Here is an 11088-nt window from a genome sequence, read left to right as displayed (position 1 = left end):
CCGGTCTGTGGGGCAGAAATACCTGTTTATGGGGCAGAAATACCCCCTCCCCATCTAAATACCCACCTATGGGGCAGAAATACCGGTCTGTGGGGCAGAAATACCTGTTTATGGGGCAGAAATACCCCCTCCCCATCTAAATACCCACCTATGGGGCAGAAATACCTGTCTATGGGGCAGAAATACCCCCTCCCCATCGAAATACCCACCTATGGGGCAGAAATACCCATCTATGGGGCAGAAATGCCCCCTCCCCATCTAAATACCCATCTATGGTGCAGAAATACCGGTCTGTGGGGCAGAAATACCCTCTCTCCATTTAAATACCTGTCTATGGGGCAGAAATACCTCCTCCCCATCTAAATACCCATCTGTGGGGCAGAAATACCCCCTTCCCATCTAAATATCCCCCTGTGGGGCAGAAATACCCCCCTCCGAGTGTGAATACCCACCTATGGGGCAGAAACACCCATCTATGGGGTGTAAATACCCCCCTGTGAGGCAGAAATACTCCCCCAAGGGGTGGAAATACCCACCTATGGGGCAGAAATACCCACTTGTGGGGTGTAAATCTTCCCCCCCCACCAGCAGCACATAAATACCCCCCCAGGGTGGGGGGTAAATACCCAGCTGTGGGGCAGAACTACCCACCCACGGGGCTTAAATACCCACTTAGGGGGCGTAAAGCCTCCCCAGCGGCACATAAATACCCCCTGGGGGGGTAAATACCCAGCTATGGGGCAGAAATACCCCCCGGGGGGGGTAAATCCCCACCCACGGGGTGTAAATCCCCCTCCGCAGGGGGGCTGGACCCCCCGAAGGGTGACCCCCCCCCCCCAACAGCCCCTCCCGGGGTAAATACCCCCCCCCGGGTATTAATACCCCCCTCCTGGGCACAGGAGGGGTAAATACCCCCTCAGAAGGGTGGAACTACCCCCCCGCACACTAATTTACCCCCCCCCGGGGTTAAAATGCTGCTGCCAGGTTACAAATCCCCCCCCCCCGGGTGTAAATCCCCCCCCCGGGTATAAATCCCCCCCCGGGTATAAATCCCCCCCCCCGGGTGTAAATCCCCCCCCCGGGGTATCAGTGCCCCCTCTCAGGGTGTTATTTCCCCCCGGGTGGGGCCAAATTTACCCCGTTCTGGGGCCAAAATCCCCCGGGGGGGGGGACATGAACAGCCCCCCGGGGGTAAAACAGCCCTTGGTGGGGTGTAAATACCCCCCCCGGGTGAAAAACTGCCTCGGGAGGGGGGTAATTACCCCCCCCCCAGAGCGAAAAACTGCCTCAGGAGGGGGGTAATTACCCCCCCATGGGGGGGGGGGGGGGGGGGATTTCCTCCCCCCAGGGCCAAACACCTCCCCCACACCCCCCAACTTGGGGGACCCCAAAGCCCTCCCCCCTTCCCCACCCCCCTCCATCCCACCCCCCCCCCCCCTTGCGCCCGGGGCCGTCGCACCCCCCACTCGCGCACACACACGTGGGACACGCCGCCGCCCGGGGCTGCGCCGCTGGGGGGGGGTGGGGATTATTTTGGGGGGGGGGGGAGGGGTTGGGGGGGGGTTGCGCCGGATGCTGTTTTCTGTGAAAACTTGGCCGGGGGAGGGGCCCCGCGCCCGCCCCTCCCCCTTTTGTATATTTTGTACATTAATAATAAACTGGTGGAAAAAAAAAAAGAGGTGGAGCTGCTGCTGTCAGCGCTGGTGGTGTTTGTTACACGTTCACTCTGGAACCTACTGATGGCGTTCACTCTGGAACTTACGGTAGCGTTCCCTCTGGAACCTACTGCTAGCGTTCACTCTGGAACCTACTGACTGCAGCCCCAAATCAAAGCACTTTCCAGCCATCGGTGCAGCATTCCTCTTTATTACCGGGGGGGGGAGGGGTGCAGATGTTGCCCCGCCCCCCCTCACTCGCGGGGGCGGTTGATGACCACCTCCCCCAGCGCCTCCAGCACCTCCCGCTTGTAGTCGTCAAAGTCGCCGTCGATCTGGCTGAGGCCCTGCTCCTCCACCACCCACAGCTGGCAGCCCGTCTCCGTGATCAGGCGGGCGTCGTGGCTCACCACGATGACGGCTGTGAGGTCACGGTGAGGTGGGCGATGACGTCACGCCGACCCCGCCCCTTTCCCACCAGCCCCCGCCCCCGCCGTACCTCCCCGGTAGTCGTTGATGGCGTCGGCCAAAGCGTCGATGGATTCGATGTCCAGGTTGTTGGTGGGTTCGTCCTGGCGTGGGGGAGGGGAGGGGAGGGGGGGAGGGGCGGGTGAGGGGGGAGGGGACGACCCAGGCGTCCGGCTGCCCCGCCCCTCCGCCCCGCCCGCTCACCAGGATGAGGACGTCGGGCTCGCGGCAGGCCAGCTCGGCAAACACCACCCGGGCCTTCTGCCCCCCTGCGGGGAAGGGGCGGGGCTTAGCCTGGGCTGCCCCGCCCCCCCTCCCCCATAGGCTCCCAGCCCCGTCAATAACACACAGCCCTTCGCCCGCCACGGCCTTCTGCCTCTTGGCCCCGCCCACGCTCCCAGGCCCCGCCCCTCCTCAACCCCACCCCCTTCAGAAGCCTGGCAAAGCCCCGCCCCCACAGCAACTAGCCCCTCCCCCTGGCAGGAGGATCCACCCCTCTCAGGGTCAGGCCACTCCCCCAAGTGGCCCCGCCCCCAGAAAGGAGGCTCCGCCCCCGCACTGTCAGCCCCTGCCCTTGAGAGGCACATGCGTCCCTTGAAGTGCATGCCCCGCCCCCAGGCGCTGGCTCCGCCCCCCCTTAGGAGGCCACGCCCCCTCCCCTCAATGGCAGCCCGCCTCCCAGGCGCTGGCCACGCCCTCCCACCGAGACCCCGCCCACACACCAGCCCCAACCACCCCCCCTCATAGTAGCAGCCCTTTCAGGCACCAACAGCCCAGTCCCCGCCCCCCCGGCGCTGGCCCCGCCCCCCATTAGGAGGCCACGCCCCCTCCCCTCAATGGCAGCCCGCCTCCCAGGCGCTGGCCACGCCCTCCCACCAAGACCCCGCCCACACACCAGCCCCACCCCCCCCCCCACAGTAGCAGCCCTTTGAGGCACCAACAGCCCAGACCCCGCCCCCCCGGCGCTGGCCACGCCCCCAATGGCAGCCCGCCTCCCAGGTGCTGGCCCCGCCCTCTCACCAAGACCCCGCCCACACACCAGCCCCACCCACCCCCCCCGCAGTAGCAGCCCTTTGAGGCACCAACAGCCCAGACCCCCGCCCCCCTGGTGCTGGCCCCGCCCCCCCGGCGCTGGCCCCGCCCCCCCGGCGCTGGCCCCGCCCTCCCACCCGAGAGCTTGGCGATCTGGAGGGTGTGGGCGTGTCCCTCCAGCCCGAAGCGGCCCAGGCACTTGCGGGCGTCCTGGTGGGGCAGGTTGAAGCCGCGCTGCAGGTACTCGGCCGCCGTCTCCTCCAGCCGCAGCTGCTCGGCCGCTTGCTGGTTGAAGAAGCCCACTTTCTGCGAGGGGAGGGCGGGGTCAGGGTCAGGGCACGCCCACCAGCCACGCCCACGGGACACGCCCCTGGGATTACCCCCCCCCCCCTTTGCGGCATGGAACAGCCTGGTGCAGGGGTGAGCCCACACCCCCGGGTGGGAAGCCACGCCCCCCGGGTGGGAAGCCACGCCCCCACCAGGCCACACCCCCACCCAGAGACTCCACGCCCCCTAGTAGTAGGAGCCACTCCCCTGGGATGGAGACCACACCCCCTGCTGGCCACACCCCTTTCCCACAGCCCCACCCACCAACCCATGCACCCACCACAAAGCTCCACCCACTCCCCTCAAGCCCCACCCCCTGTAGAAGCCCCTCCCCCAGCTCAAAGCCCCGCCCCCTTCCCAGGTCCCACTTAAGCCCCGCCCCAGCCTTAAGCCCCGCCCCTTTCAGAGGCCACGCCCCCTCGCTCTCACCAGCCGGTGGTTCCTGCGCATCTGCCCCCGCGTCTGCAAAAGAGCCGTGTTGGGGGGGGGGGGGCACCCCAAAATCCACCCCCCGCACCCCCTCCCCAGCCCAGGGGGGACCCCAAACCCCTGGGAGCACCCCAACACCCCCTCCCCAGCACCCCAAATCCTGGGGGACACCCCAAACCCCGAGGGGTTGTTATTGTAGGGTCGTGTGTGTGTGTCCCCGCCTCCGAGGGCTCCCGAAATATCCAGGGGGGAGCCCCAAAACCCAGAGGAGCCCCCCCAAATCGAGACACCCCGCTCCCTGCACCCCCTCCACCCTGTTTTGGAGGTGTACCCCCATATTTTTTGGGGGGGGTCCCTACCGGCGTCAGCTGTCCGGTGAGCAGCTGCAGCAGCGTGCTCTTCCCCACGCCGTTGGGGCCCACGATGCAAACTGGGGAGGGGAGAAAAAGAAGGGGGGGGGCCCCTCCGGTGACCTGTGTTATTGTAGGGTCTCCTGGGGGCCCCCCCTGTTATTGTAGGGCCCCCCCCACCGCCACCGTTTATGTAGGGTCTCACCCCGCGACTCCATGTCGATGCCAAAGTCGAGGTTGCGGAAAAGCAGCTCCTGCCCCTCGTAACCAAAGTCGACACCTGTAGTGGGGGGGAAGCTGAGCTGGGGGGGGGGCCCCAGACACCCCCCAAATACCTCCTGCCCCCCCCAGTGGCCCCTGCCCCCCCCCAAGCCCCATAACCCCCCCCCAGCACCACACATCCCGTGAAATTACCCCTTAACACCCCCTCAGCGCCCCACCTGCCCCCCAACCACCCCGTAACTCCCCCAAATACCCCCTAAACCATCCCCCCAGTGCCCCACAGCCCCCCCCCGCGTTGCCCCCCGCCCCCCCGGCGTACCGTGGAGGCCGAGGATGGGGGGGCTGAGGGGGGGCGGGTTGGGGAAGGTGAAGCGGACGGTGTATTCCCGGGGTCTCTTCAGCAGCTCCGGGGCCTCGGCCGCCTCCTCCGCCGCCGTCCGCCGCCGGCACTTCTGCTGCTTTCGCGTCAGCGCCTCCTTCGTCTGCTTCTCCTGAGGGTGGAGGGGGGGGATCCGCTCAGGGATCCGCTCAGGGATCCACTCTGGGATCTGTCAACACCCATCACCGGATCCCTTCTAGGAGCTGGGCCGCGCGGTGGGATCCAACCGTGGGGACTCCCATGAAATAACGGCCCCACTAACCCCCCTCAGGGGCACCCGGGGGGGTGTATCCTGCCCCCAGATCCCTCTAGATCCCTACAGTGATCCTAGGGGGGAGCGGATCCCAAGGGAGCGGATCCCAGAGGGATCTCCCCTCGCTCACCGCCTGCTTGGTGGACTTGCCGCCGGCCTTGAGGTCGCGGAGCTTCTTCTCCTGTTTCTCAAACTGTTTGAGCAGCTCCTTCTGCTTCTGCTGGTACATTTTCTTGAATGTCACTGCGGGGGACAAGGGGGGGGACATCGGGGAGGGCCGAGGAGAGGAATTAACCCCCCATAATTGCTCCAGCTCCCCCTAATTTGCCCCCCCCGGCCCACGCACTGTAGTTGCCGCGGTAGTAGAAGAGGCGCTGAGCGTCGAGGTGGATGATGTCGGTGCAGACGTCATCGAGGAAACCTTGGTCGTGCGACACCACCAGCAGCGTCTTCTTCCAGGTCTGCAAGTAGCTGGAGAAGGGACACGGGGACATCGGGGGGGGGATGTTGAGGGGACAAACCGGCTGCGGGACAACCCCCAGCGTGGGGACAACCCCCTGCTCCGTAGGGGAATCACGTCTTGGGGACATGCCTGGCAGCACACCCCGCTTTGGGGACACCCTCCTGCCTTGGGGACAGCTCAGATCGTGGAGGACAAACTCCCTTCGGGACACCCCCAACTTAGGGACACCCCCACTTTAGGGACACCTCAAACTATGCAGGACATTCTCCTCTGGGGACACCCCCACCCTGGGGACACCCCTGCCTTGGGGACAGCCCCCCCCTGGGGACACCCCACCGGCATACAACCCCCCATCCCCAGAGCCGCCCCCCCCCCCCCAAGTCTTGGGGACACCCCACTTCAGTGACACCCCCACCTCGGGGACACCGCCCCTCGGCAACACCCCAGGACCCCCCCCCTTGTCCCTTGTCCCCCCCCTTGTCCCCCCCGTCCCCACTTGTTGAGCCAAATGACGGCGTTGAGGTCGAGGTGGTTGGTGGGTTCATCCAACATCAGCAACGTCGGCTCCATAAACAAGGCCCTGAGGTGACACCGATGTCACCAGCGGGTCCCAGCCACCTCTGTCACCCCCCCAATGTCCCCCCCCACCACTTACCGGGCCAGGGACACCCTCATCCGCCACCCACCGGAGAATTTCCTGGTAGCTCTGTTCTGCATTTCGGGATTGAAGCCAAGACCGGCCAGGATACGCCGCGCCTTGGCCTCGGCGGCAGCCGCCCCGATGGCCCGCAGCTCCTCGTACACCTACAGGGATGGGGGGGTGTAATTTTGGGGGGTCCTCAAGGGGTCCCCAATGTCCCCAAGTGTCCCTGTACCTTCTCCAGGCGCTCGGCGGCCGCGTCGTCACCCCCCTCCAGCATCGCCTGCAGCCGTTTCTCCTCCTCCAGGAGCCGGAGTCGTTTGGTGTCGGCGCGCAGCACCGCCTGCACCGCCGGCGTTTCATCCGCCACCACCTCTGGGGGACAGGGAAGGTGGTTTTTTTGGGGGGGGGGGTGTCTCAGATGTTTTGGGGGGACCTAAGCACCCAGGAGACCCCCCCGGACCCCCTGGGCGCACCTTGTTCGCAGAGCAGCACGTCGATGTTGGGGGGGATGCTCAGCGCCCGGTTCGCGATGTGCTTCAGCAGCGTCGACTTCCCCTTCCTGCCGGCAAACGAGGGGTTAAACGCTGCTGGGGGGGGGGGTGTGTGGGTGGTGTAACACCCCCCCTCGCCCCGCACAGCCCCTCCCCAAGGTGGGGGGCACCCACCCGTTGGGTCCCACGAGGCCGTAGCGGCGCCCGGCCACGATGTAGAGGTCGGCGTTGACGTAGAGCTCCTTCCCATGGGCTGAGATGCTGAACTTCTCCAGCTGCGATGGGTAAGGGTGAGGTCAGGGACCCCCCCGGGGTAATGGGGGGGCCCCCTGACCCCCCTCACGGTCCCCCCAAAGCCCCCCACGGCTCCCTGACCCCATCCCCGGCCCAGCACTGCCTTTCCCCAGTATAACAGTATGGCCCAGTTCCGCCCCCTGCCCCAATACAATGGTGTGGGCCAGTCCCCCCCCTTTCCCAGTATAATGGTGTGGTCCAGTTCACCCCATTTTCTAAGGCAATGGTATGACCCAATCCCCCCCCTTCCCCAGTATAATGGCTCAACCCAATTCCCAGTTTCCCTGGTATAACAGTGTGACCCAGATCCCCCACTTCCCACTATAATGGTATGAACCCATTCCCCCTTTTCCCAGTATAATGGTGTGACTGGGTTCCCCCATTTTGCACTATAATGGTACAATCCAGTTCTCCCTTTTCCCAGTATAATGGTGTGATCCAGTTCCCTTATTTTGCTCTATAATAGTATGATCCACTTCCCGCCTTTCCCAGTATAATGGTATGACCCCATTCCCCTTTTTCCCAGTACAATAGTGTGATTGAGTTCCCCTATTTCCCACTATAATGGTATGATCCAGTTCCCCCTTTTTCCAGTACAATGGTGTGACCCAGTTCCCCCATTTTGCTCTATAATAGTATGATCCAGTTCCCCCCTTTCCCAGTATAATGGTGTGACCAAGATCCCCCATTTCCCACTATAATGGTATGATCCAGTTCCCCCTTCCCCAGTATAATGGTATGACCCCATTCCCCCTTTTCCCAGTACAATAGTGTGATTGAGTTCCCCCATTTCCCACTATAATGGTATGATCCAGTTCCCCCCTTTCCCAGTATAATGGTGTGACTGACTTCCCCCATTTCTCGCTATAATGGGATGACCCAGTTCCCCCTTCCCCAGTATAATGGCGTGGCCCAGTTCCCCCCCTTCCCCAAATGGTGTGGCCCATTGCCCAGTACAACCGTGCAGCCTACTGAGGGATGGAAGATACCACTTCTCTGATACAGGGGGACACACGGGAGAAACCACCTCACCAAGACGGGGGGAGGTAGACACCACCTGGGTGGACTTTGGGGGTTGTTGGGGTGATTCGGGGGAGTTTTTTGGGGGGGTCCCAGGGGGTTTTGGGGGTCACCTTGATGTCGGAGGCGTTCTCCAGCATGGCCTGCCGGGAGGAGAGCTCGGCCTGCGACACCGAGAAGTCGTTCTCGCCCGCCGCCGCCGCTGCCTTCATGGTGGCGACCTGCCGCTCGTACTCCATCTTGGGGGGGGGGGGAGAAAGGAGGGGCGTGTCAGCGCTAAGCCACGCCCCTTGGCGCTAAGCCACGCCCCTTGGCACTAAGCCACGCCCCTTCAAGGCCAGGCTCCGCCCCCCCACCTGCTTCTTCATCTTCTTCTTGTCCTTCTTGCTGACGCGGGCGTCGGGCTCGGCCTTCCTCCCGGCCTCCTCCTCCTCGTGCTGTGACAGGGGACACGTCCCCCCGTCCCCCGTCAGCCCCAGGCATCCGGGGGGCTCTCCCCTCCCCCCCATCCCAGGGGACTCACGGGCTCGCTGCCCTTCCGGGGCTCTTCGGCCTCATCTTCCTCCTCCTCCTCATCGTCATCGTGCAGAGCCGCGAACTTGTTCTGGGGTGGGGGGGGGGAAATGGGGGGAGTGGGTCAGACACCCATTCCCCACCAAAGAGGATCCAGGCGCCCGGGTTTGCCCTGCCCCTCACCTTCCCTCCCTTGGGCCGCGCATCCTCATCGGAGCCTTCGGCCTCGTCCTCGCTGGGGGGCTTTCCCTGCTGGCGGGGGGGAGGAAAGCGTGGCGTGAGACCCCAAAGTATGGGGACCCCCACCCTGGGGCGCCCCCCCCCCCCCAAAACCGCTCCTTCACCTGCCGCTTCCCTTTGGTCTTCTCGTTTTTCCGACTCTTCTTCTTCTTCTCACCCTCCTCTTCCTCCTGCCCGGAGCCATCAGAGAAGGGGAACCCAGGCATCCGGGCCCCTCCCCCAACACAGGAGGCAGCTTTTGGGGTGCCCCCTCACCCCCCCAATGCAGCCAGGTACCCCCACCTTGTTGCTTTTGCCCTTGCCGGGCCGCGAGCCTTCGTCCTTTTTCTCCTCCTCCTCCTCCTCCTCGCTCTGCTCCTGGCTCAGCGCTGCAAAGACGTTGCCGCCCTGCGAGGGTGATGTGGGGGGGTGGGAAGCGGGGACCCCAAAGTATTTCCTCCCCCCTGATTTCAGGGGTTCCCAGTTTTAACACCACCCCCCCAAATTTTTGGTTTCTTTTTCTCTCCGTTTTCCCGCTTCTCTCCACTTTTGGAGTGTCCCCCCCCCCCCAAATTCCAGCCCCCTCTATATTTTGGGGTCCCTCCCCTATTTTGGGGACCCCCCCATGTGCTCACCTTCCTCCTCCTCCCCCCTTTCCTGGGGGCCGGTGCTGTGGGGGAGACACGAGGAGGGGGTTAGTGAGGGACCACAGAGCAGCAGCTCAGCCACGGCTCAGAGCAGACCCAGCCCAGCACATCCCGGGGGGACGCGCTGCTCCCGAGGGGGGGGGACACGGTGATAAAGGCCCTTCACAGGACTCACCTTCCTCCTCCTCTTCTTCGCTGCCAGCGGCCGCCAGCTCCTGCAGGCGCCGGCTAAGCTCCACCTCCTCGGGCTCAGGCTCTGCCCCCGGCCGCCGCCGCTGCTCTTTCCGCCGGTCTCGCTTCCGCCGGGAGGCCTGAGGTGGGGGGGGGGAACCTCGTTAACCTCCTCCTTAATCACCCCTTTCATTACCGCTACATCCCACCTCCCCCACTATCCCCCCAGCCCCCCCCCCAGCTCCACCCTCCTTAGCCCCACCCCTTTTAGCCCCACCCCCTTTGGCTCAACGGCCTCCACCCCCCCTCGTTAGCGTGGCCCTAACGAACCTGCTGGGGTGGCGCTTCCTTCTCCGGGGGGGTGGGGGCCTCGGCGGGCGCCGGCTTCTCCTCCTCCGCCAGCTCCTCGAAGAACTGGGGGCAAAGGGCAGAGGTCAAGGGGGGGTGGGGTTAGGCTCCGGGGGGGTCAGGGCTCAAGCGCTCACCGATTTCTTGCCTCGCCGGTCCTTCTTGCCCTTCTTCACCGGTTGGTCTGGGCGGGGTTGGGGGGGGGTCAGCGTCACTCCTGGGGACGCAGGCGTGCGGGCCACGCCCTGCCCCACCCACCCCACCCACCCCAAAGGGACCCAGGCGTCCGGGGCCACCCTTACCCCCACCCCAAAGGGACCCAGGCGTCCGGGGCCGCCCTCACCCCCACCCCAAAGGGACCCAGGCGTCCGGGGCCGCCCTCACCCCCACCCCAAAGGGACCCAGGCGTCCGGGGCCACCCCCCCACCCACCCCAAAGGGACCCAGCTGTGTCCCCCCCCCCATGAGGTGTGGGACCCAGGAGATCCAGGCATCTGAGCACATCCCCTCCCTCCCCTACGCTTTGCCACCCCACCAACGCACCCAGGCGCCTGAGACCCCCCCAAAAGGGTTAATATCTCCCCCCCAAGGTTAATTCCCCCCAAAAAGGGTTAATTCCCCCCCAAAAAGGGTTAATACTCCCCCCAAAAGGGTTAATACCCCCCCAAAAGGGTTAATACCCCCCCCAAAAGATTAATCCCCCCAAAAAGGGTTAATACCCCCCCCAAAAGGGTTAATCCCCCCCAAAAAGCGTTAAATCCCCCCCCAAAGTGTTAACCCCCCCCAGGGGACCCAGGCGCCCGGCTGTCCCCCCCCCCAGTAGGCCTCACTATCCCTACAGGGCACCCAGGCAACCGGGCCCCTCCCACCCCCCCCAGACCCACCCATTGCCCCCCCCAGGGCCCCCCCCGGTCCCCCCGGAGGGATCCGGGTGTCCGGGCTCACCCTGCCCCTCCTCCTCCCCCCGCCATTCCTCCTGCTTAGCCGCCGCCGGGCGCGCTCCCTTCGGCATGGCCGGGCGCCGCGTACTGCGCCTGCGCAGCCACAGAGATTCGCCTAGAGCGCCGCCCCGCAGAGTCGCCGCTTCCGGTCCGCCAAAGCATCGGCCCGGGCCGTCGCCGCTTCCGATTGGTTCGCTGGATTCTCGGGTCCCGCCCCGTGACCA

The 11088-nt window shown here is 65.0% G+C and overlaps 1 protein-coding gene across 1 annotated transcript; it reads right to left on the bottom strand.

The window, feature by feature from the left end:
• Nucleotides 1-1850: 1850 nt before the first annotated feature.
• Nucleotides 1851-10935, bottom strand: ABCF1 (ATP binding cassette subfamily F member 1). Its single transcript, XM_059833108.1, has 26 exons — nucleotides 10869-10935; nucleotides 10062-10108; nucleotides 9907-9990; nucleotides 9581-9716; nucleotides 9394-9428; nucleotides 9062-9166; nucleotides 8884-8949; nucleotides 8723-8791; nucleotides 8550-8630; nucleotides 8383-8463; nucleotides 8140-8265; nucleotides 6887-6987; nucleotides 6695-6780; nucleotides 6454-6593; nucleotides 6234-6382; nucleotides 6075-6158; nucleotides 5462-5586; nucleotides 5246-5358; nucleotides 4803-4974; nucleotides 4467-4541; nucleotides 4271-4341; nucleotides 3912-3944; nucleotides 3293-3461; nucleotides 2328-2392; nucleotides 2155-2227; nucleotides 1851-2076 (listed from the first exon to the last, which is right to left on the bottom strand). Exons 1-26 carry the CDS (start codon nucleotides 10933-10935, stop codon nucleotides 1910-1912), a joined length of 2520 nt encoding a protein of 839 aa, XP_059689091.1. The 3' UTR covers nucleotides 1851-1909.
• Between the last annotated feature and the right edge of the window lie 153 nt (nucleotides 10936-11088).

Source organism: Gavia stellata, chromosome 39 (genome assembly GCF_030936135.1).
Source record: "Gavia stellata isolate bGavSte3 chromosome 39, bGavSte3.hap2, whole genome shotgun sequence".
Taxonomy (NCBI): domain Eukaryota; kingdom Metazoa; phylum Chordata; class Aves; order Gaviiformes; family Gaviidae; genus Gavia; species Gavia stellata.
This window is presented reverse-complemented; position numbering and strand designations above follow the sequence as displayed.

Excerpts from the sequence above, each read along its gene's own strand:
- ABCF1 (XM_059833108.1), bottom strand. The coding sequence starts at position 10,935 with ATGCCGAAGGGAGCGCGCCCGGCGGCGGCTAAGCAGGAGGAATGGCGG. Across the intron at positions 9,991-10,061 it reads ACCGGCGAGGCAAGAAATCG|TTCTTCGAGGAGCTGGCGGA; the intron begins GTGAGCGCTTGA and ends CTTTGCCCCCAG. Across the intron at positions 4,342-4,466 it reads CATCGACATGGAGTCGCGGG|TTTGCATCGTGGGCCCCAAC; the intron begins GTGAGACCCTAC and ends TCCCCTCCCCAG.